Raw genomic sequence first — 27,862 nt, 5'->3', positions numbered from 1 at the left:
CACTCGGGGAGGCAGAGGTTGAGAGGCAGTGGGAGCAGGTCGCCCGATTCTGTAAGGGGCAGGACAGTGTGAAGGGAGAAGTTGGAGGCTCCGGAGCCCGATGCCTGGGTTTGAACCCAGTTCCACCCGGTTCCACCCAGTTCCACCACTCACAGGCTGTGTCACAGCCTCCCTCTTCTGTGAGGGACAGAAAGAAACTGTCCCTCAGTTTCTTTCCCTCCCTCCCTCCCTCCCTCCCTCCCTCCCTCCCTCCCTCCTTCCTTCCTTCCTTCCTTCTTCTTTCCATTTTTTTTTTTTTTTGAGACAGAGTCCCATTCTGTTACCCAGGCTGGAGTGCAATGGCGCGATCTCAGCTCACTGCAGCCTCTACCTCCGAGTTCAAGTGACTCCCCCAGGTAGCTGGGATTACAGGCGCCCGCCACCACACCACGCCCGGCTAATTTTTTGTATTTTTAGTAGAGACAGGGTTTCACCATGTTGGCCAGGCTGGTCTTGAACTCCTGACCTGATCCACCCGCCTTGGCCTCTCAAAATGCTGGGATTACAGGCGTGAGTCACTGCACTGGGCACACCGTCCCTCAGTTTCCGTGCCTGTAGGATGGGAGTAAGTAGCAGGGTTTGGCAGGGAAGATGGTCCTTTTCAGCTCAGGGTCGTCAGGAGTTTCCTGAGGGGACCATGCTGCGGTGTGGGCCAGGGTGTCTTGAGTGATTCCCCACTCCCTCCATGCCTGAGCGAGGGAGGAGGGGAGCCGCTCCCAGCCTGGATTGGGCTGTGTGGAGAGGGCCAGGGACCCTCCCTCCCACCTCCTTCCCATGCTGGGCTCCTCACTGGCTGGAGCCAGCCCGGAGCCAGAGGGGAGCGGCCCCAAATGCAGCCCCCATGGGTTGACCCTGGACACAGGGCAGGCAGAGTGCACGTCTGGAGGGGCAGGTAGGACATGGGTGCAAGCACCTCATCAGCAGGCTCCTGGGAGGAGGTGGAGAGCAGATCCCTGGGAAGCCCCGCAGGCCGGCATGGCACCACCGTGTCAGTGACATCGCGGATGAGGGGGACGACCAGGCACGCATCACGGCTCTGTCACCACGTGGCTAGGTGTTCACTCTGACCCTCAGTCTCCCTCTCTATAAAGGGGAGACCGAGGGTCTTCTATAAGAGACCCTTCTTTACAGAAGGGGGTTACTGGGCCTTTCATCTGGCTTTGCCTGCCTAAGTCAGTGTGTGGTACAAAGAGGCGGCCCTTTGGTGAGGGTGTGAATGCTGGCTGCCCCTCCTCACCTACAGAGGGGACAAGAAGACCTCTCCTTAGGCTGTTTCTGGGAGCACGGGGAGGGTGGTAAACGTGACCGCCCTTGCATGGTTCCCCTCCAGAGGGGATGAGGCAGGAACTTCCCTGGATCTTTGTAGCAGGTGATCAGTGTGACAGGGTGAGATGCTGGCCACCATCCAGGTCACCTGCCCAGGCCTGGAGCATGGGCCTGTTCCTCATGCTGGATGCTGGAGGGAGACAGACGGGGGATAGGGACAGACCCACAGCGAGCCTCGGTCCTCCAGGGTGGGCACAAGGCTCCTGAGACAAAGGCTGCTCTTGGCACCCGGCCTATCTGCAGGGACCGGCCTTTGCTTCTGGCTTTTTGAGGCAATATGGGCTCTACCCCCAGCAGGCTTGCCCTGCCCTCCCAGGGTTTCTCTGTTTGCAGAAGCCCAGACACTAGATTTGAAGCTCGTTCTCCCACCTGCAGAGGAGTCACTGTAGCAGGCAGGGGCCCAGGTCAGATGGAGCTGGGTCCCAACTGTGGTCTGACTGTGGGGCCCGGGATCTGAAGCCCGTTGCCGCACCCTCCCAGCCTCAGTTTGCCCACCTGTCCATGGGGATAGGCCTACCTCACTGCACAGTCCTGGGACTAACGCTGGTGTCTGTAAGGACCATAACGCATGGTGGGGGGGGCCACGTGCCACTGGTTCCCATCCCCGTGGTCAGAACCCAGAGCCGAGCTGGTTTCCATGCAGCCTCCCTAGCCCTGAACACCCGGCTCTGTCACCCTCCTCTAAGGCTCTCCTGGTCCCAGCCTCTGGACTGAATCACAACGCAGAATCAGGCCCTCACATCTCCTTTCCAGTTTTTAATGTTTTTCTTGTAAAACCAAAAATATAAAACTGGCAGGGGAATGGAAAACAAGTTCTGCGTATTTTATATACACGAGGTCTGTGATTTCAAAACCACTGTGGGGAGGAACGGGAAGACACAATCAAGGGAATGTTACAGGGCCACGGATCCTGGCAGGCACCTCTGTGTGCCCAGTGCGGGCTCGGCTGGTGGCTCCCTGGCAGCGCTGGGTGGCGTGGCAGCACTGGCTTCCCTGGGTCTTGGCCTGGCTGCTCTGGCTGTGGCCTGGCACTCCCGCTGGGTGCACAGAGGGTGGGAGCGACAGCAGGTGGGCAAGGTGGCATCTGCAGTGCTGGACGGGCAGGCGCATGTGGGGGCTCCTTCAGGTGTCTGTGTAGATGGAGGGGATGTGGCCCAGGCAGTGGTCAAAGGCTCCATTGGGGAAGAAGCCACAGTCCTCGGGGCCGCTGGACACCACATGTTCAGATGGCTGCTGTGGCAGCGCTGTGGGGCATGAGGCCTCAGCCAGGGCCTCATATCCTGTGAGTGGGTGGGAAAGGGTCAGCACTGGAGGCAGCAGGGGCTGTGCCTGCTCATGCTTCCCAGATCCCAGGCCCCACCCCGTCTGCCCAGGGTGCCCGCTCACAGTGTCCTGTCGGTGGGGCCTGCTTGGAGCCCCCAACTTTTCCAAATGGGGGAGCTGGTGGCTGGGGTGGGGTGAGGGCTTGGGAGGGACCCTGGGCCTGGCATACCCAGGGGGCCCAGGGCAGCTGGGGAGACAGGCACGGGGCTGACTCCGGGAGGTCCATCACCAGGGCTGGGCTGTGGGGCAGAATGTGGGGGAAGGAGAGGGGTAGGGTAGGAGCAGCTCAGCCCTTGCCCTCAGGGGCTGGTCCCCTCCTGGTAGAAGGACCGGCTCACCCCCACCCTTTCAGCTGCATCCCCGAACCAGACTCAAGAAACCCAAAGAAGGGCACCAGCATTTACTGGGCACTTAGTAAGTGCTCATTTCAGCTTGCTTTGCTTCGGCACCACAATGCTCCCATGCGGTGGATTTCACTATCCTTCCTATTCTGTAGCTGAGAAGGCAGGCACAGAGAGGCCAGGATGCTTGCCTAAGGTCAGTGTGAGTAAGGAGGGGAGCTGGGATTGAACCCAGGTCCATCTGGCTCCAGAGATACCTGGCTCTTCCACTGGACATGCTGTCTCCAGGGTGGGGCCACCACTCAGAGGCTCTTGACTTGGGAGGGGCAGGAGGGGTCACCTTCTCCAGCCCCTGCCCTAAAGTCCTGCCAATGAGCTGCTGTCACGTGTTTGTGGGACCTAAGACAGGTGAGCCTCAGTCTATGCAGTGGGGTTGGGCTGAACTGTTCTGAGGCCTGCAGCCCCTGAAGCTTGTCAGTCTGAATTTAATGCTCTGTGCTCTGTGTGTGATTTCTGCTTGGCCAGGGAGGTGTGTGCAGAAGGCCGCTAAGCAGGCCTGCAGTGGACACTGGGGAGAGGGGAGGCTGAAAGAACCTCCCCTGGCTGGTGTAGGGGCGGGGCGTGGAAGCTGCCTCCCGCTCCATTCAGAGCTATTCATTCTAAGCCTTGCTGCTCAGCTGAGAAATCCCATGTGGGCTGGATCAGGGTGGGGAGGACAAGATGGGGAGAGCCCACAGTGCTGGGCACCTCAATTCGGGTATACACAGACACAGAGCACCCATCTTCCATGTGGGCCCCATTGTCACGCAGGGGAACATGCACATACATCTATCTCGCATGGACACGGCACATGTTTACCCACAGGCCTGTGGGCACGGTCCTCAAACACAGGTGCACACGTGCACACAAGCACACATCTGTGGCAACGGCCATGAGTCATGGGGTGGGTGACATGATGTGCACACAGACGGGGTGCACGGACATCTGCATAAACCTGGGGTAACACATGTGTGCGGACACAAGAGTGCAGCCCTGCCAGCTCCTGACACTCATGGAGTGCACGCTGCCCAGAGCCACCTGTGCCTGCAAGCACAGGCACACACAGACACCTGGCACGGGCGCAGGTGTGTGGACATGGACCCACAGGGTGGTATGTACCCAGCTGACGCCTCAGCGATTGTCCCTATATGCCTGTCCCTCCACCCTCCGTGTCCCTCCACCCTCCGGCTCACGCTCACGCAATCAAAGCTGCCCCAGAAGCTGACCCGCCTCTGGGAGGGTCTCAGGTTCCCTTTTGTTGGAGCCCCAGAAACCTGTTAGACCTGGCCCCGAGGCTGTTTAGAGGGTGGGTCTCAGCTCCAGGAACTCAGGGAGGGTCTAGCCCCTCCCTTCTGATGCCCCTGCTCTGACTAGGCCTGCCCCGCTGATCTGAGCCCGGTTCCACCTGGGCTGTGGGCACCCTCCCCCTCCCCGGGCTTCTCTAGCCAAGCCTGGGGCAGAGCTGGGGAGGCCCAGGGCCCTGCAGGGCAGCACCAGGTACCAATGCAGGGAAGGAACAGCACAACCTCTAAGCTCTGTCCCGGCCTAGTCTCCTCTGTTGCCAAAGGGAGACCAGGATTTGTTCATTTCCTGCATTTCCTGCTACATCCTCAGGGTCTGCAGCTATGCCTGGCACACAGTAGGTGCTCAATAAATAAAGAGAAGAAGCAGTAATTAAACCATGAGCTCCCAGTCCGATTATTCAGAAACCTGTCAGCATTCAGACACACATAAGGCTCACAAAGCTGTGGAAGGAGCATGCGCTTTCCAGTCAGGCAGGTACAGACAGTTCTGCGGGGTCCTGGGACCTCTCTGAGCCTCTACTTTCCCCTCTGTAAAGTGGGGATGGCCCCACCACAGAAACATCCAAAGACTGCAGGAGAGTGTGTATGCAGCACGCAGCACAGGGCTGAGCCTCGGCAGGTGCCCAGGACCGGGAGCCACGCAGGCAGGGCTCACCTGTGGCAGGCAAGGGCGTGCTAAGGCTGTGGTAGCCATTGGGCCGCAGGGGGTTGAAACCATGGGTCTCCCCGACCAGTCCGTCCCCGCCGGCTGCTGGTTCGGCCATCCGGTAGCAGTCGCCATAGGGGAAGCAACTCTGGATGGAGTGGAAACTGCCCTGGTAACCTGCAGATGGGGGTGGCAGGGGCCGCGTTCACAAAGGAGAAGTGCCCAGGGCAGGGAGGGGAACATCCTTGCTACACGCTGCACCTCCCGTGTTGTCCTGTCCAGGCATTGTGGGTGTGAGAGAGAGAGGAGGCCCAGGGCAGAGAAGGTGCAGGAGGCTGGGGCCCCATTCTCAGCTCTGCCCTGCAGGGTGGGGAGGGCAGGCGAGGGGTGGCTGAGATGGTCTCACGTGGCTGCTCCTGAGTCACCCATGGCTGATGCCTACTTCCTCCACTCTCAGGCACTCACTCCTGCTCACTGGCCTCTCCTCGGGGCAGCGGGCCTTTGCCACCTTGTCCGGAACATGCTCTTCCTCACTCTCAGAACCAGTTTTCTCCAGGCCATGCCCCCAGCTGGGCCTCTTATGTCTCGTCTCCCAGCTTCTCTCAGTTCTCTCAGCCCCCAGTGCCCAGTCAGTCATTCTCTGAGTACCTGCCTCCCCCACTAGGCCACTGTCTCCTCGTTCCTCTGGGGTCTCTGAGTGGGAATCAGGGGTTATACGGAGCGGGCCCCTGGCCAGAGCTTACCTTGTGGGCTGGGCAGAGGCGGGGGTGGAGGGCTCTGGAAGGGTGGGTAGGACGGCTTGCTGGGGAGTGTGGAGAAGGGCTGGCCCCCAGGAGAATGGCTCTGAGAGGATGGGGGCAACGGCGGTGGCCCGAGCCCCTTCGGGGGGCTGACTATGGGTGAGAGGAGGCCGGGCCCCAACCTGGAGAGAACAGAGATGCCCGTCAGCAGGCAGGGGTGTGGAGGGTGGGGGCCAGAGGCAGGGCTGCTGTGGCTTACTCCCCTCCAGCAACAAGGAGCCCACTCACCAGCTGACCTGCTCCGACTTACAATAGTTAGAAGAGGAGCTTTTATTTTTGGTCATGTTCAAGCCAAACTTTTCAATCCTGTAAGCTTTGGAGTCTGGTATTTAGGAGAGTCAGCAAGGATCTGGGTAAGAGGCGCAACCTTTCCAGCTTAGAGAACTGTGTTCGAACCCCTAATTGCTCTCATTGGCCAACTATTTTGGGCAAGTTGCTTAATATCTCTGAGCCTTGGTTTCCTGGAAGGGCTGCTGGCTCATCACCCGGCACGCTATAGCGTTCATTACCTGCTGGGTGCCCGGCTCTCTGCCTCGTGCACGCCACTCTGGCCACCTGGACGAGGAGCCCTGGAGCAGCCCATGGCCCTCACAGTCAGCACTCACTGAGCCCCTGACTTGCTCCAGGCCCCAGGAGACAGGTGTTCTTGTGCCCTTTTTGCAGACCGGAAAACCAAGGCTCAGAGAGGTTTGCCCGTTACTCCCAGCCACACAACACTGAGCTCAGGGGTTACAGTGAGGGTGACATTAAAGCAATGTAGACAAAGTGTGATGTCCAATACATTCTTAGCCACTCATCAATCATCATCATCATTATGAAGAGGAAAGAAAGAAAAACTAGCAATTCGGTCCCATGGCCAAGTTGGCATTTTCTTCCCTGCACAGTGTACTCTGAGGAACCTTCTCCTGTTTCCAACCCTGGCCATCTCTCCTCCACTTGCACACCGCCTGCGATGGGGGGCTCACCAGTTGCCTTCATACAGGGCCTGAGGGATGCAGGCTCTAGACTGTGCACTCTGGAAGCTCAAGTTCTGAAACAAGACTGCAGTGGCTGAGAGCAGCACAGGCGCCCTGAGCCCAGCCCAGCTCGGGGGCCCGCTACCTGGACTGCAGGATGCTGCAGGCCAGGTTCCCTTCTCACACTACCTTCCTAAGCCCCTGGGCCCTGTTCACAGGGGCTAAAATGACTTTGGGATCAACAGCCTAGGGGCTCTGGGGACAAGGCTGAAGGCTCACAGCTTGTAAAGCATTTATGTGCATGGCAGAAAGAGGGAGACAGTGAGAGCTCAGAGTCCCCATTTTCTTGTCTGGGTTTGTGGCTTGCTGGACCATCCACATTAAAATACACAGCAAATTCAATGTCACAGCTCCAGGTGACCTCGTGACCCTTGCCCACCCTCTGAGACACCAAGTGTTAACAGATCAGTGCCTCTCTGAAGGAAGCAGGGCTATCTGGAAATGGGGAAAGTGGATTTGGAGAGAGGCTGGTGTCTCTGCATCTGTGCCATGCCAAGTTCCTCTCTGCCCCCTCCAACGTTGGCAGCCCCTTGACTGCCCCTCCAGTCTGCTGTCGTCATCCACATGTGTGGGGCCCCCGTGACTGTGAGCTCTCTGAGGACAGGGGAAGCAAGGCCTCGGTGCTGGGTCCCTGGCCCAGCCACTAACACACTGTTGGATCCCTGTCACTGTTTTAAGTTCATGAGCCAAATCCTCATCATACCTCCAGGAATAAATTATCATTATCGTCATTATCTTTAGGCCTGTCTTATGGGGTGATCCAGTGGGACAGCGTCTTCCTCTATGCACTAGAAACTGTGGACAGCTGTGCACAAGCTGTGTGTTCTTATGACCAGTTCTCCTGGCTGAAGCTGGGCCAGGGCCTGGCCTGGGAGTAGTTCCTCCTTCCTGCAGGCTTGCTGTGTGGTGGCTGCCTTATCCCCATCCCATCTGGGCACCCACAACTCAGCCTTCCCCTGGTTTCCTAGAGCCCCCGTAGGGAGCGCCAGGTCTTAGTCCTTCTCAGGTCACCCGGTGCCCAGTGCTGGGCTTGGCACACAGCGAACAACTGATGACACTAATAAATGAGTTTCTGAATCTCTCAGCTACAAACTTCAGAGATTAACAGCATTGCAGGATTAAGATGAACCAGATATGAAGGGGAAAAAACATGCATTTTCAAAAGTTTGTTTTTCCTGTCTCACTCCACCATAAATTCACATTTGCCACCTTCACAGCCAGTGAAATTAAACAGAATACAACTCTCTCCACAGCAGACATGACGCCTGAGGCTATGCTGCTCTACCTGAACTCTTTAAAAGGCAAAAAAGATCTTTTGGAGCTCCTCCTCTGAGTCATGCAAATGATTCCTAAATCAAATATTTTTGCTTCAACTGGAACCTATAAAAATTAATATAAAACCTCACTGGCCTGGCAGACCGAGGGCTTCATACCTCGCACAAGGCTGGGAAAAAAAATACCCTATTCGGCGTCTTCTCTGAGCCAGGGTAAATAAATTTGGTCATGAAGTCAGGCCCTCTTAGCATATTTTCGAGTGAATCAGATAATTCTGTCAAGCTATTTAAACGTCCCAGCAAACCACTGGGGAGCCACAAGTGGCCGTTCCTTGTTGACTTTGGCAGGAAGTGGAGGCTGAAGGCCCTTTCCCCACTCTCTTCTCAGGGGATGAAAAAAGAAACCCATTCACGCTGGGCCTGGGCCTGGTGTCAGGCACGAGGATGCTTCTCTCCTGCAGCTGGACCCGAGGCTCCTACCCGCAGGCAGGGGTGGGCAGGCGGGGGTCCCGTCTTGTCATCACTCTGCTTCTCGCTGCAGAATTCTTGATGGGCACTTACGCAGGCGGCAGGCAGGTGATGAATGAGGCGGAGCAGAGTGCACGGGCTCGAGCAGCGAGCGGCCTTCGTGGTTTATTTTCCTTTGGTTGGAGATGTTTTTCAGCTGGTTGGTGGGTGAGCAGGTGGCCTGAGCGGGTATGGGTGGGGGCGGGGACCATCGTAGTGGAGCCTGTGCCAGGTGAGGTACACAGTGTCAGGCGTGTGTACGGCCCTCACCACCTTCCTCAGGGAGTACCTTCTAATGCCTTTCACAGAAGCCGCAGCTGAGGCTCGAGGAGGGCCCGGTTTTCTGGGTCCCCCTTGCAGCCCCTTCAGGCTGCCTCTTCATGGCTCTCTGCTCACACTCACAGCCGCAATATTCCCCTGCCTGTCAGCAGCCCCTCTGTACCCTCAGCTCATCCCTGAGGCCCCCTCCTCTCCCTTCCCAGCTCGGGTTTCCCACTCCCGCTGCCTCTGTGCCACCATTGCCTTCCACTGCCTTCCGGCCTCCCCCTCCCCAGCCTGAACCAGGCCCTGGCTCGGGATCCCATCCATCCAGCACCCCACAGTCCACCCCACCCCTGCAATGCTGCCCTGCGTCCTCATCCCCAAACCTGAGCACATCACCGCTCAACACTCTTCAGGTTGAGTCTCATCCCAGGCCTTGGGATCTGGACCTGGTGACATCTCTCCCAAGTTCGTCACCCCACATGATGATTCATGGTTCCCAGAACACCCCAAGTTCTCACCATGCCTACCTTCATTCTTGCTATTCCTTCCTCCCAGCCTCTCCACTCATCCAACTCCAGCCTCACCTTGGAGGTCTGGCTTAGCCTCACCTCCTCCAGGAAGCCTTCCCTAATATCCTCCCGGCAGCCACACCCCACTGGGCTCTCCTCTGGGCTCCACAGCCCTTCTGCTTCCTTGCTGCACACCACTGGCCCCCTGTGTGGTCGGTCTTCCTCTCACAGTGAGCATCTCCAGGGCCAGAGTCATCCGCAGCCCAGGGCCTGCCCACAGGGGCTCCATAATTGAACACCGAATAAATGCGTGAATGAATGGCAGAAGGAGCCCAGTAATAATAGGAGCAGTGGGCCACAAATGTGGCGATGAAGCCAGGCTGGCCCCAGGCGCAGGCAGGCCAAGGCCAAGGCTGCAGCCAGGAGGAGGAAGGGCAGGGAAGGAGGAAGGTGCTGGAGCCAGGCCTGCGGGGACAAGGTGATCAGCAAAAAACAGCAGGGAGGGCAGGAGGGCGGGGCTGTGAGGCGTCCCCTCTGCTCATTTGCAAGAAAAACAGATTTTGGCAGATCATGGTCCAGCAATTAACACATTCACCATTTCCAGTCAATTAAGTGGCCACAATGAGAACCACATTGGGCGCAGGAAGACGCTGCCTCCCTCTGCAGTCATCCAGAAGTAAAGGCTCCCAGACAGCCCCCGCAGGCCGGGCAGTGTCACAGCTGCAGTGGCTGGAGATGGGTGTGGGACCCAGACCAGCATCTGTGGAGTGCACGCCGTGGGCAGTCTGCTCCCAAATGCACAGATGAGCCAAGGAGACGCCAGAGTGAGGCCCTGAGGAGGCCTGGGTTCCATTCTGGGTGTGGCAGCCCAGAATGCAGGGGTCGCTGGGAGGGGCCATAGCGCTTTCCCAGGGTCCTCCAGTGGGGAGGAGGGACTGCATGGAATGAAGCATTCAGAAGCCAATACTGTCTACTCAGGGTTACCGCAGGCACCAGTGGAATCATGCACAGAAAGTGTGTGGAATGCAGTCCGCAGTCAGTGTTCCCTGAAGGTTGGCTATTTTCATTATCAGTAACAAGCAGATAGATAGTGCGGGACACTTGCCCTCCCTGCCTCCCCCACAGAGCCCCCCTTGCTGCCCCAAGAGGACTGGCCCGGTGTACATACCCATCCCGGGTGCCCTCAGCCATGGGCAGAGGGGACAGATGGTGGTGGGAACTGGTGGTGGCATCCAGTGGGTGGTGCCTAGAAGGTACATCGTGCGCTGGGGGCAGGAGGCCTGATGCAAGTCCATTATGGGGGGTGATGGAGCCAGGATACACACCTGCAGGGAATAAAACAAGGCTCACTGGCCTCTGGCCACTCCCTAGAGATGGCGGTGATGGCCCAGGAGCTGTGTGCGCCTGATGATAGAGAAAGAAAGACGAGAGGGAAAATGAGCAACGTTGTATCACTGGAAGTTTAGGGGCCCCAGTAAGGGAGGTACTGGCCCCACTCCACTCAGTTCAGCCCTGCAGACCCTGGCTAAAGGGCTGTGTCCAGGGCTGGGGTTCACCCTGATAGCAGAGGTGGACTGGCAAGGGGCTGTCAGAGGCATGGGGTGCTCAGGGTGTGCGTGTGTGTGTGTGTGTGTGTGTGTGTGTGTCTGTTTTGAGATGAGAGCATGTGTAGGGCAGGCTGCCTCAAATCTCTGTGGTGCTGTTCTGGAAAAGAAGGGGCTTGTTCCATGTGGTCCCGGAAGCAGAGACCCAGGAATGGAGAGAAGCTTGAGAGCAGACAGCAGCCCAGGGCACCGCAGTGCCTTCTAACGGGCAGTGCTGCTGCAGGGCAATGGGCTGCCCTTGCACAGAATAACTACCTCCCCCAGAGATATGCAAGCAGAGCCGGGGTGTCCACTGTGAAGGCTTCCAAAGAGAGATGACTGCACTAGCTGGGTGGCACCTGGCTTGGGAGACCTCTGAGAAGGGCTGCCATGGATGGTTGTATGGGCTGTGTACTGAACAAGGGTCCCAACTGAGGAGAGGAGTCAGCCACATTCTAGTCTCAGATTCTAAACCTTCAGAAGACACCTGCAGGGTGATGCCACTTTTTATCACCTTTTACCCCCTAGAGTCCTACCCTTGTTAAGACAGGGAGGCTAATAAATCAATGGGGACACGAGGTCACAGTCAGATGTCGCTCCAGGGGCCCAACTGAGGGTTTGGAGTTGGTGAACCCAGCACTCCCCAAATGCCTTCACCAAGAAACCCTAATTGGAGTAGGAAATAAACTACTTTGGGACTGGAGCCTAGGAAAGACACAGCAAGAGTTTTAAGTTTCTGATGTTCCCTATTTTATCTAAAAAAAAAAAAAGATGAATGAAAGGCCTGCATTCCAGGCCACCACACCCAGAATGGAACCCAGGCCTTCCTGAGCTTTGCTGTGGCTTCTCCGGGGCTCATCTCTCTAGGGAATGGCCAGTTTTGCCTCCCTTCTTCAATCTGGCCATGTTTATTTTAACAGCAATTGACATCATTTTCTTTGCAGTCCATGCATCCAGCAGATGCCCTGGGAGGACTCTGTGTGACCTGGGGGCTGGCCCGGGGCTGCCCTCATGGACTCTGTGTGACCTGGGGGCTAGCCCGGGGCTGCACTGATGTGGTGTTGGCCAGTGTGCACCAGGGCAGCTGTTAACATGCTGAATAGCACTCTGGTTACCATGGATCCAGACAAGTGCTCTTATTACACCATAAGGACCAATCTGATACACCAGTCTCCTTTCATGGATGGGGTAAGGGAAACTTTTACCTTCTCAGTTGGTTGGGGTTCCAAGGCTAGCTCATACCAGGCTCGCCCCTTTGGCCCAGGCCTGCAATTCAGGAGGCTGCTGCAGGGAATGCAGCAGGGCTGTGGCAGGGACAGTGAGCTCAGTGCCTCAGGCAGTATGGCAGGGAGCAAAATAAATGAAACTGCACGGATTAATGAGGGGAGCAGCGGGGCCTGTGGCAAAGGGGAGAGCACACGTCCCAGAAAGACCTTCACATGGAAACCGTCAAAAACAAACAAACAAACACAAACAAAACGAGCCTGTAATCCCAGCGCTTTGGGAGGCCGAGGTGGGAGGATCACTTAAGGCCAGGAATTCGAGACCAGCCTGGCCAACATGGCGAAACCCTGTCTCTACTAAAAATACAAAAACTAGCCGGGCGTGGTGGCGTGTGCTGTAGTCCCAGCTACCTGGGAGGCTGAGGCAGGAGAATGGCTTAAACCCGAAAGGTAGAGGTTGCGGTGAGTCGAGATGGTGCCACTGCACTCCAGCCTGGGCAGCTCCGTCTCAAAACAAAAGAACAAAACAACAAGAAGCAAAAAGTGCCCCTGTGCCTACGAGGCCAAACAGTTTGCAACTCCCTGCCTGCGGTTAGAGCTGCAAGCACCCTACGTTACGTTACATCGTGTGAGATTCTACTATCAAAATAATTACCACTAATTAAAAACATACTATGTGCCAAACTGTCCACATTATCTAGTTTAACCAGCTTGACAAACGTCAGTGGGGAAGATAATATATTCCATTTTAAGATGAGGAAACTAAATATTAACAAGTTGAACGACTGGTCCAAAGTCACAGAGTAGGCGGCTCGTCAGGCCCATCTTCCAAGCAGTGGGGAGAGAAAGCCCACTCGAGGCCCTGGCTAGGAGTGGCTCCAGCTCAAGTGATGGGCTGGATACCCGGCTGAGGCCTCGGCTCTGGGTCTCACAGGCTGGCTGCTGTGAGACCCAGGGGCTCTGGGCTGCCATCCTTACCGCTCCCTGCCTCTGGGACTCTGCTCCCAGGCCTAGCACCACCTGTCTGTCCAGCCACTGCCTCCCTCCCCAGCTGGGGGAAGGCACCTCAAGCGGTGTCTGTGGAGGGAGCCTGGCGAGGAGCTGCCCGCGGTTTGAGCCACTCACCACTCTCCTTAGCACCTCTTCGCCTGCCATCTTGAACCAATTTGGGGGCCTGACAGCTGGGAAGGCTTAGAATCCTGATCAATCCTGCACCTTCTCCCTCAGCCATGCTGACCTCGTGCTTCTCAAGACCTCACTGCCCATCACATTACCGTGGATCTGCTCAGGATGGGCCTGGCAGATAAGCTCCCAGGGGTTGGGCGGGGGCTCTCCCGTGCAGGACAGAGCTGGTGCCTACTGGAGGGAGCGTCCTGCAATTGGACAATGGAAATTTGGTGTCTCCCTCTGCAGCCCATCCCTCACCCTCTCCCCTCTGTTCTGGACTCTGCTAATCCTCCCTTAGTCCCCTGCCCTTGTCCCTGCCCCGGGGCCAGGTCCCTGCCTGTCCAGTCTCCACACCAAGGACGGACACAGGGTGGGTGACCGAGTGTGTGAACTAGAGATGCTGACCATGTCAGTGAACAGCAGATGGGAATGAAGGAACCACGGGATTGCGAGGGGCAGCGGAAGTGGGGATGCCACGGGGCCTGATGGGCTCTCCCCAAAACGCACCACTTCAGGCTGTAAAGCTGTGTCATCAATCATCAGCCATGAGCGCTTAACCTCTGGCCCTAACATCTGTTCCCTTCTCAGCCATCTGCCCTGCGGCCTGCAGAAGAACCCAGCAGGCCAGATCCTGAGGGGTCCAGGACTCTGGGCTTCACCTGGCTGGTCCGGCCCTCCCCACTGCATTGGAAGCAGCTCGAGGATAGGTGCTCAGTATAGAAGAGGAGCAGCACTAGCAGCAGGGAGGTGCGGGCTCTGGTTAAGAGGACAGCCTGCACAGATGGTCTGGGTTCCAATCCTGCCTCTGCCACCTGCTGGCTGTGGCTTGCATGTGCCTTCTGAGGCTGATGTGAGGACGATGACAGTGATGTCCACGCACAGTCCCTGGAGCAGCGCCTGGCACAGTCCATATGTGCTGGCTGTGCATGATTGTAAGGTGGATGAGTATATAGTCATTCTTCTTGCTCACCATGAACTACAATAACAGTAAGATGGTCAGTCACATAGGGTTTATATAAGTGACCGCATCCATGATCCCATTTGTTCTCATAGCAAATGAGATCCCTCAGTGCCTGGGAGCGAAACTGAGGTTCAAAGCAGGAAGACACCACTTATTGTCACAGAGCAAGGGCAGCAGCTTCAGCAGGAGTGGCTCCTCCGACCTGTGATGACGGGGCCTCAGTTGACCCTGTTTCTCCTCCGTAGCGTGGGTTCACATCCTACTGCACAGCGTAGCTGGGGATTGAATGTGAGGATATTTGTGAAGTCAGAGGCCCAAGCAGGTGCTCGAGAGATGGCAACTGCTGGCCCTGTCCCTTCTCGCTGGGACAAGCCTGAGGCTGGCATCTGGGAGAACAAGCTTGCAGCCTGGACTGGCTGCTGACTTCTCTGGATGACTTTAGGTGACTCTTTCTCCGGCCCAGGCCTGAGTCTTCCCAAGGTGAAACTGATGGGGTAGGCACAAGACCTTTGCACTGGGGGCAGCACTGCTCCTCTGCCGCAGCTTTCTTTCCGGCTGAATCAGGAAGCAGCTTCCGAGGCCTTCTCAACACGGAGCTCCAAGTGGTCACTATCATGACCATTTATTAGGAGCTGGCACTTGAGATACCTTCATCCCTGGGTTGGATCAGCCCCCCTGGTCCCTTCCAGCCCTGCCATTTGAGCAATTCTGACCCTGTGAGAAGCAGCCACGTAGAGGGGTCCTCTAGCTAGATGTGAGGAGGACATAGACCGTCCCCCAGGCACCCATCTGCCTGTGTCCTCACCCTCGTGGACCTGCCTGAGCACAGACCCCTGGAAAGGGGACCCATGAGAAAGGCTAAAAGGCTTTTCTTCCTGAGGCTGTTTGGCAAATGCTTTGATATATTTTTAAATCTGTTGCTACTTCAACATTGAGGGGAAAAGAATAAAAAATTAGAAAATAAAAAATGTTTAAAATGGTTGGAGTAATTCAAGAAATCCCAGAGGGTGGGCAGAGCTTTCTGCTCTGATATTGTGGTTTCTTTAGGGGAGTCGGGGGTAGAGCGCAAGTACTGTCAGATGGAATCCAAAGGCCACGCTGCCCTTATCTGGGCTAGATGCCCAAGCCTCAAAGCCAGGAATTCCTGCTGTGGCCTGAGACCTGCCCCATGGCCCACAGCTGCTAGGAGGGAGAGACAGGCCACCTCAGCTGGACCAAAGGCCCTTAGCATCTGGTTGGAGGGGCCTGCAGAGTCCCAGGGGCTCCGGGGGCCCCATCTCTGGGCCACAGAGTTTAGCGATGAGCTGGAAGTGTTTTGGGCTAAGTTCCTATCCTCTCAGAGCCTCAGTTTTCTCCTCTGGAGCAGGAGTCAAGGCCAGGGGCAGAATAGGCTCTTCTTGAAGATGGTTCCTCCCTGCGGATGATCCTGGCAGCACGGACCATCAGCAAGGGCACCAGAGCCTCTCTTGAGGATGCTCGGGGCAGCACTGTGGGTTCCCCCAGCCTAGCTCTGCACATGTCCCCATCCTGGGTGCTGGTGACCCCAGAACGAGGCAGACCATGGGCCTCCCTTGAGGAACTCACAGTCTGGTGGGGGAGACAGATGGGCAGATAGGAAGCAGAGTGACAGCTCAGAGTGCTCAGCACTGGGGCAGAGCGAAGCCCACAGGAAGACTTCCTGGAGGAGGGGGCAAGGAGGTGGGTCCTGAAGGAAGGGCAGGAGCTACCTTCATGAAGGGTGGGAGAAGAGGGCTGGCTGGGTGTGGACAGTGCCCGGGGGTGGTGGGAGCAGGAGCAGAGAGTGTTCAGGGAACTGCATCCAACATGCCAAGGAGGAGGCAAGAGGCTGCCAGGAGGACCCAGGCCCCACACCCCTTGAAGGCCAGGCTGAGAGGGGTGAGGGCTTCATGCTCTGAGCAATGGGGAACCACAGAAGAATGTGAAGGAACGTCCGCCTAGTTAGAGGAGCCGCAGGGAGAAGATGGATTGGAAATAGGGAGCCAGAGGCAGAGGCAGCCGAGTCCAGATGAGTGAGTGCCTACAACAAGTCAAGCCCATGTGGGCGGCCCACTGAGCATCACTTGTCCTTGACTGTGGGCAGAGAAAGGCCCCTTCTGGGCTATGCCCCTGGCCCTGCCTCCCCGCACACATACCTGGGAGCAGCTCCTGGCCCAGGCCACAGCCACCCTTGCCGTCGCTGGCAGCCAGCTGTGTGGACGTGTGGAGCTGTTGCAGGGCCAGACACTCCGTCAGGACGTCGGCTTCCACGTCAGGGCCTGCGTGCAGCTGGGGAGCAAGCAGAGGGAAAGGAGGTGTTAGTGTGAGACCCCTGCCCACCAGCAACCCTCCCGTTAGGGGGCAGGGCAGAAAGGACTGCAGCCCCAGGGCAAGACCCTTCCCTTCACTGTGCCTCAGTTTCCCATCGGTGAAATGGGCTGACTGTGTACCTCGTGAAGATGGTGTTAGTCCAGGTCCTTTGAGAAGCAGATGCCAAGATGGGATTCAACATGCAAGGATTTAAATGGGAGATGTGCCATCTGTGAACTGGACGGGCTGGGAGAGCCCAGGGACTGAGAGAGGGAGGCAGGGAGAAGGGGTCAGGCGGGAGCCTCCAGGACAGGGACTCAGGGAGTCCTCAGCAGCCAAGGTCTGCTGGATGTCAGGGAGTCCAGCTCCTCTTAGGAAGGCTCTGCCTCAGTGTCCCTGCTAGGCCTGCCACACTGTCATTGCTGGGAGTAGCCTATGGCAGGTGGGGCCTCAACACACACACAGAATGGTGGCAAAGTGCAGCAGTGGGGCTTCCCATGGGTAGCTGAGGTCTACAGGCGCGTTCTGTGCAGCCGCGCTGGTGAACGGATGCGGTAGGAGTCAAGCGCAATAGATGTGCAGCCAGCCTCCCCCAACCCCGCCCCAGCTCTTTCTTCCTTCCTTCTTGGTACAAGGTTCAGTGGAAATAGTTCAGGGCTAGGGATGAAAAGCTGGGCTCAGATCCCATCCCACCTCTTCTTACTCCCTGTGTAATGCTGGACAAATAACACAACCTCTTTGGGTCTTGCCTACCCAGTCTGTAATAAGCAGCAACAGTCACGCCTCACCCCAGGCCATAAGGAGTAATGAGACGATGGCTGGGGGCATGCTTTGGAAGTGCTGTGGTAGGGCTGGCTGAGCTCCAGCTGGCCGAGCCCCATCTGGTCACCCCGTCGTGGGCAAGATGGATCCATATATGGACTTGAGGTCCCTTGGCTAAGGGCAAGCCTGGGCTGGTGTGCACCCAGTAACCCAAGCAAATCTTTGGCCAGCAACCCTTGGCTGTTCCCAGACAGTCACCTCAGAACATCTTCCAGAGCCAGAATGGGAACAGGGTGAGGCCTTCAGGACACTGGGCGATGACACCCTGGGGCAGGCACCTGGATGGGAAGGGCCACTTCTCTCAGGGAAATCTGAAAGCTTGGCTCATCCAAATGCTCATCTTCTCCAGGACAAAACAGACCCAGAGAAGGTGAGAGCCCTGCCCCGCATCACACAGCAGCTGAGAGCTTTTCTGCCCTCCCAGGCCAGCAGGGCCAGGCCCAGGCTTGGAGAAGGCGTGCCCAGCCTCGAGATGGGCTCTCGGCTTCCTGACCCAGCAGCTGTTTTCCATGTAGATTAAGTTTCTGGCAAAAGAGAGCCAAGGCATGTTCTTGTAGACCGCAATGTCGATCGGATTAGGAGCAGCAGGAGAGGAGAATTAAGGAAGAAAAGCATTTCTAATTCTCTCTGAAACGCAGCAGGGCTGCCAAGGACTTGTCATAATACAAGGGTCGCTTTACCCAGAAAGATACATCATCCCTGATGGCTCCTAATGGATGCTTATTGTTGGAAAGTTTGCAGATCTGTGGCCCCAAGTCCCCAGGGGCTCAGTGCGAGCCAAGCATGGGGCCTGGGAAAGCCAGGACAGGATTCTGGTCCTCGGGCACTGGTCTGCCTGGGACAGAAGCCTTCCTGGTGTGGCGCTCCAGTCTACTGGAGCCTGGGCCATTCCCTGTCCCCACTCAGGCCCTCAACCTGAGAGCAGTGAACGGAGCTCAGGCTCTGGAAGCAGACAGGTCTGGGATGGATCCTGGCTCTGGCACTTCTGGGGTGCATGATGCTGGGCTGGTGTGTTAACTCTCTGAGCCTTAGTTTCTCCATCTCTAAAATGAGTGTTTCATGACTCTAGTCCCCACATTTTGGGAGGGCAAAGTGGGAGGATTGCTTGAAGTCAGGAGTTTGAAACCAGTCTGGACAACAAAGTGAAACCTCTGTTTCTACAAAAAAATATTTAAAAAAAAAACAAAAAAGCCAGGAGCAGTGGAGCATGCCTCTAGTCCCAGCTACTCAGGAGGCTGAGGCAGGAGGATCACTTGAGCCCAGGAATTGGGGGCTGCCATGAGCCATGATCATGCCACCGTACTCCAGCCTGGGTGACAGAGTGAGACTTTGTGTCTAAAAATAAAATAAAATGGGAATTAAAAACTGTGCCCACACCTACGGTTGTGGTTTCTTTTTTTTTCTTCTTTTTTTTGAGACAGTCTTGCTCTGTCGCTCAGGCTGGTGTGCAGTCCAACTCCTGGGCTCAAGTGATCCTCCCACCTCACCCTCCTGAGTAGCTGGGGAGCTAGGGTTATAGTGAGGCCTAAATGAGATACAGGATATGAAGCCCCAGGAACAGTGCCTGAGCTGCAGAGGCACCTGGGCTAAAGCACATCCCCTCCCTCCTCAGGGAACCTGGAGGTGGTGTTTCACCAGAAAGCTCATGGCGCAGGCTTTGACCACATCCCTCTCTGCTCCACAGCTTCCAATGCTCCCCACTGCCTGCAGGCTGGAGACTGCTGTCCCCTCCCATCCTCTTTCCCACTGAGGCCCCTTGCTCCCAGCACCCCATCGCTGTCTCCCTATCCCAGGGCCTGAGGCAGCTGCTTCCTCCAGCCTGCAGGCCTCTGCTCTGTTTCATTCCTGGCCGTGTCCACAGTTCACAGAACAATGCTTGGAATACAGCAGGTGCTCTGTAAATCTGGTTGAACCAATAAATGTGATCTTCCCACTCTGTCCTCCTCTGTCATGCTTGTGTCCCCAAGTTGGCCCCTGGTGTTTCTTTCACCCCCACACCCTCCCTGGCACTTAAGGACCTTCACTCCCTGGCCCCAGAATTCCATAGGAGTGCAGGCGTGAGTTAACCCAGCCAAGTGGGCTCTGCCCCCAGCTGCAGTCCTGTCCCTCCTGCCATGGCCCAGTCCCTCAGGAACTCACATACGGCTTGTCCAAAACAGCATCCCCAACCCATTTTCTACATGGCCCTCAGGGTCACCTCTCGAGATGCCATGTCCCTGCTCTGCTTAACAGCCCTCAATGGCGCCCACTGTGCCCTGGACATAGCACGGCCCACATTACCTCTCCTCACTGCGCTGCTCAGCCCCGAGAGAGGAGTGCCCACTGGTCCCGCACACAGTGGGCTTCAGGCTTCAGCCCTTGCTCAGTGCCAGTCACTCTGGGGACCGTTCTTCTGAATTCACCAGCCAAACACTTAGTCCTTCCTCAAGACCAGTGAACACATACACCAATTTCTGTTGTGAACTTTTAAATTTGTGCCAGGTACAGTTCTAAACCCTCAGCATAAACCATCATTTACTCTTGACCACAGCTGTCTAAAGCAAGTCCTTTGTTGTCCCCTCTGATGGCTGAGGAACCTGAAGCCCAAAGGCACGTGTCTGGGTACACAGCCAGCGGAGACGCGCCCGGCGGGCCCACTCCACGCTCGCACCCCTAAACACTGCACCTACGCCTGATGCCACTTCCTCCACGGACCTTCCTGCTCCCACCCAGAGGGGCTAAGGCCCCCTCATGTGTGCCCGGACTTTTCTCTGCACAACTCTCTCGCCATCTTAATGACACGAGGTGGAATCATCTCTTTGTGTCTGCCCTCGCCTGCCAGGCCACTGAAAGTGGGGCTGTGCTTTTATATTTCTGCATCTTCTGTGCCCAGCACAAGGCAGGACATCATGTGTTTACCACACAAGCTGTAGGGGGTGCACAGACGCATGGGGCGAGGAGCTGGTGGGCAGTCTGTGGGTGGTAAAGGGCCAGCTGTAGGTCAGCAGAGACACTCAGGGCAGGTGGGAAGTGGACGGACAGACGGACGGACGAACGGATGGACGAACAGTGGCATACAGGGCAAATGGGTGGGCACCTGGCCTGATGCGGTGCAGGCAGCTACGAGGCGGGAGGGGCCAGATGAGGAGGGCTGGCTTACCTTCTTACGCACCTGCTGCTCTTTGGCGGAATGGGCCTTGACATGCTTGCGGAGGGAGCTGGGGTCTGTGTAGCGCTTGGAGCAGCCAGGGATCTGACAGGCGTACGGCTTCTGTAACATGGGCGGCACGGGTGGGGTGAGTGAGGCCCATCCCTACAGGCCACGGGCCTTTGTGTGACCTGCTGTGGGGAGGTGGCCAGGCGAGGGGCTGGCTGCAGGCCAGGAGTGCTCTGCCTCAGCCAGCCCGGCCCAGCTGTGGGGAAGGTGCCTGGCCTGGGAGTGAAGCAGGGGGTTTGTGTCTTCATTGCACCACCATCCTGGGACCTCAGGTCGGTTGCCTCTCCTCTCTGAGTCCCACTCATCTTCTCTGAAAAATGGGGCCATCTGAGGTCTAAGGGTTCTTCCAGGTCGGACCCTGGCTCTGAGCCAAGTCCACCCTTTGGACCCCCACAGCTGCAAGTAAGCTTCAAACAGACAGGGAGTGCAGTGAGATGGCTGCTCTGCAGATGGGGAGGAGGAGCGGGGAAGGGGGCACCCACACAGGGCCAGGCTAGGGGGCACTGGCCGCACTTTGCAGGTAGGTGCAGAGGCACCGGACTGCTCTAGGGGCCACAAGAAACCCAGGTCCTCCTGCCAACAGCTGTGAGAGGCTGGAAGCACGGCTGGATCTCAGAGAACATAGGGCTGGGGAGTCTGGTGAGACTAGGGAGGTGGGGGGCTGGGGAGGCTGGGGGGGCTGGGACACTGGGGAGGTGGGGAGGCTGGGGGGCTGGGGAGCTGGGGAGTCTGGGAAGGCTGGGGGGCTGGGGAGGTGGGGAGGCTGGGGGGCTGGGGAGGCTGGGAAGGCTGGGGGGCTGGGGAGGTGGGGAGGCTGGGGGGCTGGGGAGTCTGGGAAGGCTGGGAAGGCTGGGGGGCTGGCCAGGCTGGGGGCTGTGCCCTGTGCATGGGGAGTGGACAAGTCTCTTCCCTCAGGCCCCCATGGCTCACCCAGAATACAAGAAGTGGACCCCAAATTCATCCCCACTGCCCCTCCTGAATTCCTGCCCAGGCCCCGCCCTGCCCTCCAGGCCTCAGGCTCCCCACACACTCACAGCCAGTGGGGAAGGTCTTTCTCACAGACCCGCTGTTGCCTTTGAAACCCCTTGGTGGCTCCCTGGTGCTCTACAGGCCATCTCCCGGCACTATAGGCCCTACACCTCCCACCGTGGGCACCTCCTCAGCTCTCCCACAGCCACATCACCTCCTCTCCAAGCCCTCCTCACACCCTCCACCCCCTCCCCGGGCCAGAGTGTCCCCCTAAGCGCTGTCCAACCTCTGTGCTGGGCTTGCTCAGTGTCCCTCTTCTCAGCCAGGCAGGGACCTCTCTGATTCATCCCAGGTCTGAGTGACCCGAGGCAGGGGACGCGTGGCTCTAATTGAATCCTGATCTTTCCCAAGGCTTCCACAGGACCCTGCTTGAGGACTCTGGCCACTGCTGGGGCTTGAAGCTCACAAGGCTTCCCTTTGAGGACATGTCTAGTGCTTCTGTTCTCTCAGAAGCTTCTGCTCTGCTGATACTGCAGGGGACAGGAGAAGGACTGGAGAAAATGACACCTCTCAGGGTGAGTACCAGGGACTGCCATGTCCTGCCAGACACACCCACGTGGAACTGCCCCCAGAACCTCAAGGCAGCTTTGCCCCTGCTGGACTGAGGAGAGGCTGGGCCAACCTCGGACCCAAGGAGAGGTACCCATGGCCCTGGGACCTCATGAGGAGGGGAAGCAGAAAGAGACGACCATACCTTGGTGCTGCCACGGAGAGTTGCCAGATTAAAGAAACAGAGGAGAGCAAAAAGAGAGAGACAGCAGTGAGAAGCTTGCTGGGGTTGGCCTGGGAGGGAGAGCGGAGGCCTGCCGCGGACGGCCCCTGCTGCCCCCAGCCTGCCCCACCCCAGAGGTAGGCTCCCTCTCTCACACACCATACACACACACACGCACACACACACACCCCACCACCACCACACACCACACACCATGCCATACACACCCACGCACCACACACACGCATGCACACACACACGTGCGTCCACACGTGCCCGGGCACACATACGGCCCTGCCCTGTCCCTGAACCGGCCCCAGGACTGTCCCTTGGGGATGCTGATACAAATCCACTCGCTTTCGTCTAAAAGCAAACAAGCTGGCTCTGTGTCTGCAGGCGCATTCGCCTGGAAACGGGCGGCAAGGCCCATCTCTGTGTTTGTTTTTCCAGAGCCTGACGTGTGTAGAACATTCCTCAGGCCCCATTCCCCGTGAGCCCTCAGGAAACCCTGTGGCCATCCCCAGCCAGCAGCCAAGCCCCGCCTGGAATCGCCATGTGGGCTGCAGCGCTGGGCAGCCTCCCTCTGTCTGTAATGAGGACGCTCCGTGTCTGCTCTGTCTGCCATGCGGAGCCCCTGCCTGTCTGCACTTAAAGGCCAGCTCTGCTGGGAGCGCTCCCCTGTGCAGGCCCGGTGCTGAGCACCCACCATCCACCATCTCCCTGAGCCCACACCCACCCCATGAGACTCATCCTGCTTTGCAGAAGAAGAAACTGAGGCCTATATTTTGCCCAAGATCCCACAGCTGGGAGAGGAAGGGAGCGTGTGCAGGCCTCTGTTAGAATGCCTCCTCTGCTTGGTGGCCTCGAATGGTCCAGTGAAGTGGGCAGGGGAAAGAGAATCATCCCAGTGGGGAAGCTGAGGCCCCGTGCAGGACAGCGGCTTATTTGAATCTGCTCAGGGGATCTGTGCAGTCAGGACTTGAGCCCCATACTGAGAGCCTGGGACACGGCAGGATGTGGTCAGCACCCAGTCAGTAAGAGGACAGACAGGGGAAGGCTGCCCAGTCTATGTGCAGGGCCTCATACCTGCTGCCTCAGCTGACCTCCCTCTCTCTCTGAAGCAGGGATTTTACCTCTCAGGAAGCCCAGGGAGGCCAGGGGCTTTCCTCAGACCTCCAGGACCAGGAGGCAGGGCCACGATTACAACCGTGGTCTGGTCCTCTCCAGTCTGTTCTGAGAAACTTTCCCACCCATGGAGAGAATCCCACATTCTACAATGCCAGAGGGGAGCTGGGGACATAGCTGGTCCCCTCTGGAAAGCAAGGCCCTGCCCTGCAAGGGGCCTGACCCAAGGGGCCTCTGGGGGCGGGTGCTGGGACAGCAAACTAGCAACACAGAGCTGCCTGTGGTGTTTATGTGGGGGGCTGGATCCTAGTGGGGTGCTGGGCTTGGCGTCTGCACTTCCCAGGCCTCCCTGGGACCTCTTGGGGAGACGAAGGCCTGAGATAAGCCTGTGGGCTCACTCTGGGCCTGGCCTGACCGAGGCCTTGGGGCTCTGTTCACACACCAAGTAGGGGCCAGAGGCCTGTTGCTTTGGGGCTGGGTCCAGGAAATGCACTAAGGAGGGAGGGAGGAAGGAGGAAGGACAGGGAAGGTGGCCCGAGAGGCATGGGAGGGTGGGGAGACGGTGCAGGGAGGCCTGGCACTGTCAGCGCTGGCTTGTGGCCTCTGGGAGACATAACTGGGGGTGCTGGGGTACAGAGCGTGCCTCTCAGGGCCTGGGTCAGGGTGCCATGGGCCCCTTGGGCTGAAAAGGTGACAAAGGCAGGGAGATTTGCTAGCGCCGCTCCTCACTTCATGTTCGCAGCACAGCCTGTGACAATGAAGCTGAGAAGGGGAGGAGAGCTGGGTTCAGGTTGGGGACGGGGCCCTTCCTTGCCACCCTCACCCCTCTGCTCTGCTGCATCCCCCAAGATGGCTTCCACATCAGCTTTTCCAGCAGAGAGCACTGGACTTGGAGTGGCGCAGCCGAGTTTGCATCCCAGCTCTGCCACACACTGTGGACAGGGCAGATGGCTCAGTCTCTCTGAGTCTCAATTTATGAAATGGGGATAATAGGCCCCATCTTGGTTGATCACCAGGATGAAACTGGGAGCAGTGTGTGTGAGACTGTGGGGCCGGATGTGCAGAGTGTCCCCTGCAGGCCTGGCCTGGCCTCAGGAATATTGCTTCCCTGCTGTTTTCTGTGCACTGAATCTTTTCTGGGTCTCGGTTTTCCCAGCTCTAAGGTACATGGCTGGCATCAGAGGCCCGCAAGTGCCCTTTCAGCTCCAACCTCTGCTGTCTCATGGCCTCCAACTCACCCTGCAGGGGTCAGCTGCCCTCCTGGGCCCGTTTCCTCCTCATCTGTGAACCGGATGGGTTGGGGGGCAGCCACCCAAATCCCCCAGCCCCTGACCCACAGAGTTCCCCAAACACCTGCAAGAAGCATAGAGAAGCCAGCCTGGGGCCTGGACATGGCTCTGCTGCAGACCCCAGTCTCCTGTGGCACATGGGGGCTGGGGTCCTCCTGGGGCATGTGCCCCTCACCCAGGGTCTAGTGTAAGGCCCTGGTCTGAGTCAGCTCTGCCACCATCCAGCTGTGCGATGGTGAGCAGGCACTGGCCTCAGGTGTCCCGCTTCCCTAATCTGTCAAATGGCTTAGTGACTGCCCCTGCCTAGAGCGCGGGGTCCGTATGAGATCCTGGGGGGTGAAGTTTTAGGAAGCACTCTATTAACGGCACATGGAGGGCTGCCTGGGCAGACACTGGAATAAAGCTGTTATCTATGCCTGGCGCAAACAAGGGAAGGGAGGTGGGAAGGGAGCCAGTATCTGGAGGCCTGGGTCACCCGCAGGAGCCTGGAGTCTTAGGCACTGCCCACTTCTGCTCCTCGCCTGCAGGGCTCAAGGGACAAAGGACTGCCCTGGAGAGTCTCTGACCTATGTCTACGGAGGGGATGGGAAGAGCAGGGAGCAATCTGCTCTGGGCGTGGCTGACAGGTTCCAGGGAGGGGACACAGGAAGGTGAGTGTGCTCCCTCCATGAGGCTGTGCACGGCTCTGGTTCCCAGGCTGGTACCCATAGGACAAAGGAGTGCTTCTTAACTGGGGCAGGTTTGCCTCCCCTCACCCCTGGGGACATTTGGCATCAGAGAGTTTTGGTTGTTGTGACTGGGAGTGGGAACATCGCCTCCTCTCTAGTGAAGAAAGGCCAGGGATAACTGCTAAACATTCTAGAATGCAGAGGACGCCATCCGACCCACTGCCCTGCCAAGCATCATCCTGCCCCGAACATCAGCGGCGCTAAAGGGTAAGGCAGGGAGGCAGGGGCTCTGCACTGAATGAGTGGCAAGTGTGCAGCCGTCCTCCACCCCGCCCTGGGCCTCTGCCTGCTGGGCCTACCGTGTCTAGGTGGGTGCGCTGGTGCTTGGCGCGGTCGCTGGAGTTGCTGAAGGCCTTCTGGCAGCCCGGGTGCTGGCACAGGTACGGCTTCTCGCCTGTGTGGCTCCTCAGGTGTATCTTGAGGTTCTCCAGCCGTGAGAAGGCCTTGCTGCAGCCTTCAAACTGCAGGAGAGGCTGGTGAGGGGAACTCCCAGCCCGCTGGACACCCCACCCCTGCCTGGAAACTAACCCCCTAGGTCTGCCTGGCCCTAGCACCCTGCCCCTCCCATCCTGCCTGAGCCTCTGGGAGCTCCGGCTCCGCCACCTGTGAAGTGCTCAGGACCCAGGCCTCATCTGGAAACGCCTGGTGAGTCCAGAAAAACAGCACCCCGACTTAGAAATGGGGCACGAGGGCTGGAGAAGAAAGTGGCCTTTCCAGTTCTGGACCTGAAAGGCTCCCCTCTCCAGGGCCATCTGGAAACGATGCACTGCCCTGACCACAGCACAGCGTGGAATCAGTACTCTGAGGGCAGGCATGTGTCCCAGCACAGAGAGCTGAAATATGGACGGACCCACAGCCTGGATCTGAATCGGGCTCTGTCCCAGAGAGGCTTTGGGCGGTACTCTTGACCCCTCTGTGCCTTGTTTCCTTGTTTTCAAGCTTGAGACTATGTGGCCACCACTCAAGGCTGACATGAGGGCCCCAGGGGGTAGGACACTGAATGTGGCGGGGTTTGTCTGTCTGGAGCACAGAGTCAGAACAGCTAACTGCTGTCAGAACAAGAGCCACATTTGTAAACTGAAGGGCCCTGCATAGATCCTGTGGCTCTGTGATCATATACAGCCCTCCACACCTCTCTTTAGGCCCACCCCATGCCCTAGATCAACATGGGGAGTTGGCCAGACAATTTCCAGCCTTTATTCATTCAAGTCACTCAGCAAGGAGTGTCCCCTCTTTCACAGCCACCTGCCAACCTCCCTCAGCCCTCACAGCCACCCACCAACCTCCCTCAGCCTTCAAAGTCAGCTCAAATGCCGCCCAGCAGAGGCAGCAGCCTCTGGTCCTTCAGTGTGATGAGCTGCTCCTTCTGGCTTCTCCCCATCTGTCCCTGTCCCAGCCAGGCTGATGTTCTGGCCACATGCTTGCATGGGTGGGAGAGGGGACCAGCGCTGATGGGCACCTGCTACATCCAGGTGTGGTGCTGGGTGTTGGACACACAACAGCTGTGAAGTATATGGCATTAATGTCCCCGCCTCAGAGATGGAGGCTTCATGTGGTCAAGTGACCTGCCCAAGGTCATAGGGCTGTGACATGGCAATGACAGGGCTCAGGCCAAGTCTGATGCCAAAGGCCAGATGGCTCTGCTATGCCTGCTGCCTTCCTAGGGCAGGTGACCCTTGAGGAGGAACGGACCAGAGGAGGCTGGCCCCTTCTCATGAGCCATTGATTTCCTCTGGGGCCGAACAGCCAACCATTAGCACCTAACCCAGATTAGGGCCCATGGGACCCCGCCCCTCGGAACCAGGGGCCAGCATGGGCTCCCAGCAGCAGGTGGCCCAGGATGAGCTGGGAGCAGCCATGTTACCCGAGGACTGGCGCTCCCAAAGCCTGCTGTTTACACCCCTTCTCTGGGGCTCATCTGTGGGGAGTAGGGGAGGAGCTGGTTGGGTGCCTGGGTGTGGGCTCATTTCAGACCCTGTGATCCACCTGGCTGATTTTCATGGCCTTGGCTCAAGGCTGTTCAGCACATCGAGTAATTTCTGGTGCGAGGCTGTTCACTGGGACAGACTGGCTCCAGTCTGCAGTGAGTGCCAAGATGCAGACAGAACTCAGACACGGGTCCTGCCCTCTGGGGGTACAGAGCCCATGCGGGAGATGCATACATACACACCATCATAAAGCGACGTGGTTGAGCTGTCACGGAGGGAAACACAGGGCCTGTGGCCACACAGAGGACGTGCCTAAGCCAGCCAGGGGGCCGCAAGATGCTTCCACGGGCTTGATGACTGTAGCGAGCTTAGATAGACATGTAGCAGTGTGGAGACACAGGCAG

At 57.8% G+C, this 27,862-nt stretch overlaps 1 protein-coding gene across 2 annotated transcripts in view; it reads right to left on the bottom strand.

Moving 5' to 3' along the window:
* Nucleotides 1-2,108: 2,108 nt before the first annotated feature.
* GLIS1 (GLIS family zinc finger 1) overlaps nt 2,109-27,862 on the bottom strand; it is a 242,095-nt gene continuing 216,341 nt past the window's right edge. For both annotated transcript variants that reach the window (XM_030941639.1, XM_010372302.2), the window contains 7 exons: nt 25,830-25,991; nt 20,591-20,701; nt 16,476-16,608; nt 10,557-10,713; nt 5,762-5,940; nt 5,028-5,195; nt 2,109-2,645 (listed from right to left, as the gene is read on the bottom strand). In XM_030941639.1, the coding sequence (XP_030797499.1) occupies nt 2,488-2,645; nt 5,028-5,195; nt 5,762-5,940; nt 10,557-10,713; nt 16,476-16,608; nt 20,591-20,701; nt 25,830-25,991 (1,068 nt within the window). In that variant the 3' untranslated portion in view covers nt 2,109-2,487. The remainder of the gene's footprint in view (nt 2,646-5,027; nt 5,196-5,761; nt 5,941-10,556; nt 10,714-16,475; nt 16,609-20,590; nt 20,702-25,829; nt 25,992-27,862) is intronic.

Source organism: Rhinopithecus roxellana, chromosome 12 (assembly GCF_007565055.1).
Source record: "Rhinopithecus roxellana isolate Shanxi Qingling chromosome 12, ASM756505v1, whole genome shotgun sequence".
Taxonomy (NCBI): Eukaryota; Metazoa; Chordata; class Mammalia; order Primates; family Cercopithecidae; genus Rhinopithecus; species Rhinopithecus roxellana.
Note: the sequence above shows the minus strand (reverse complement) of the source record. Positions and strands in the feature narration are given on the sequence as shown.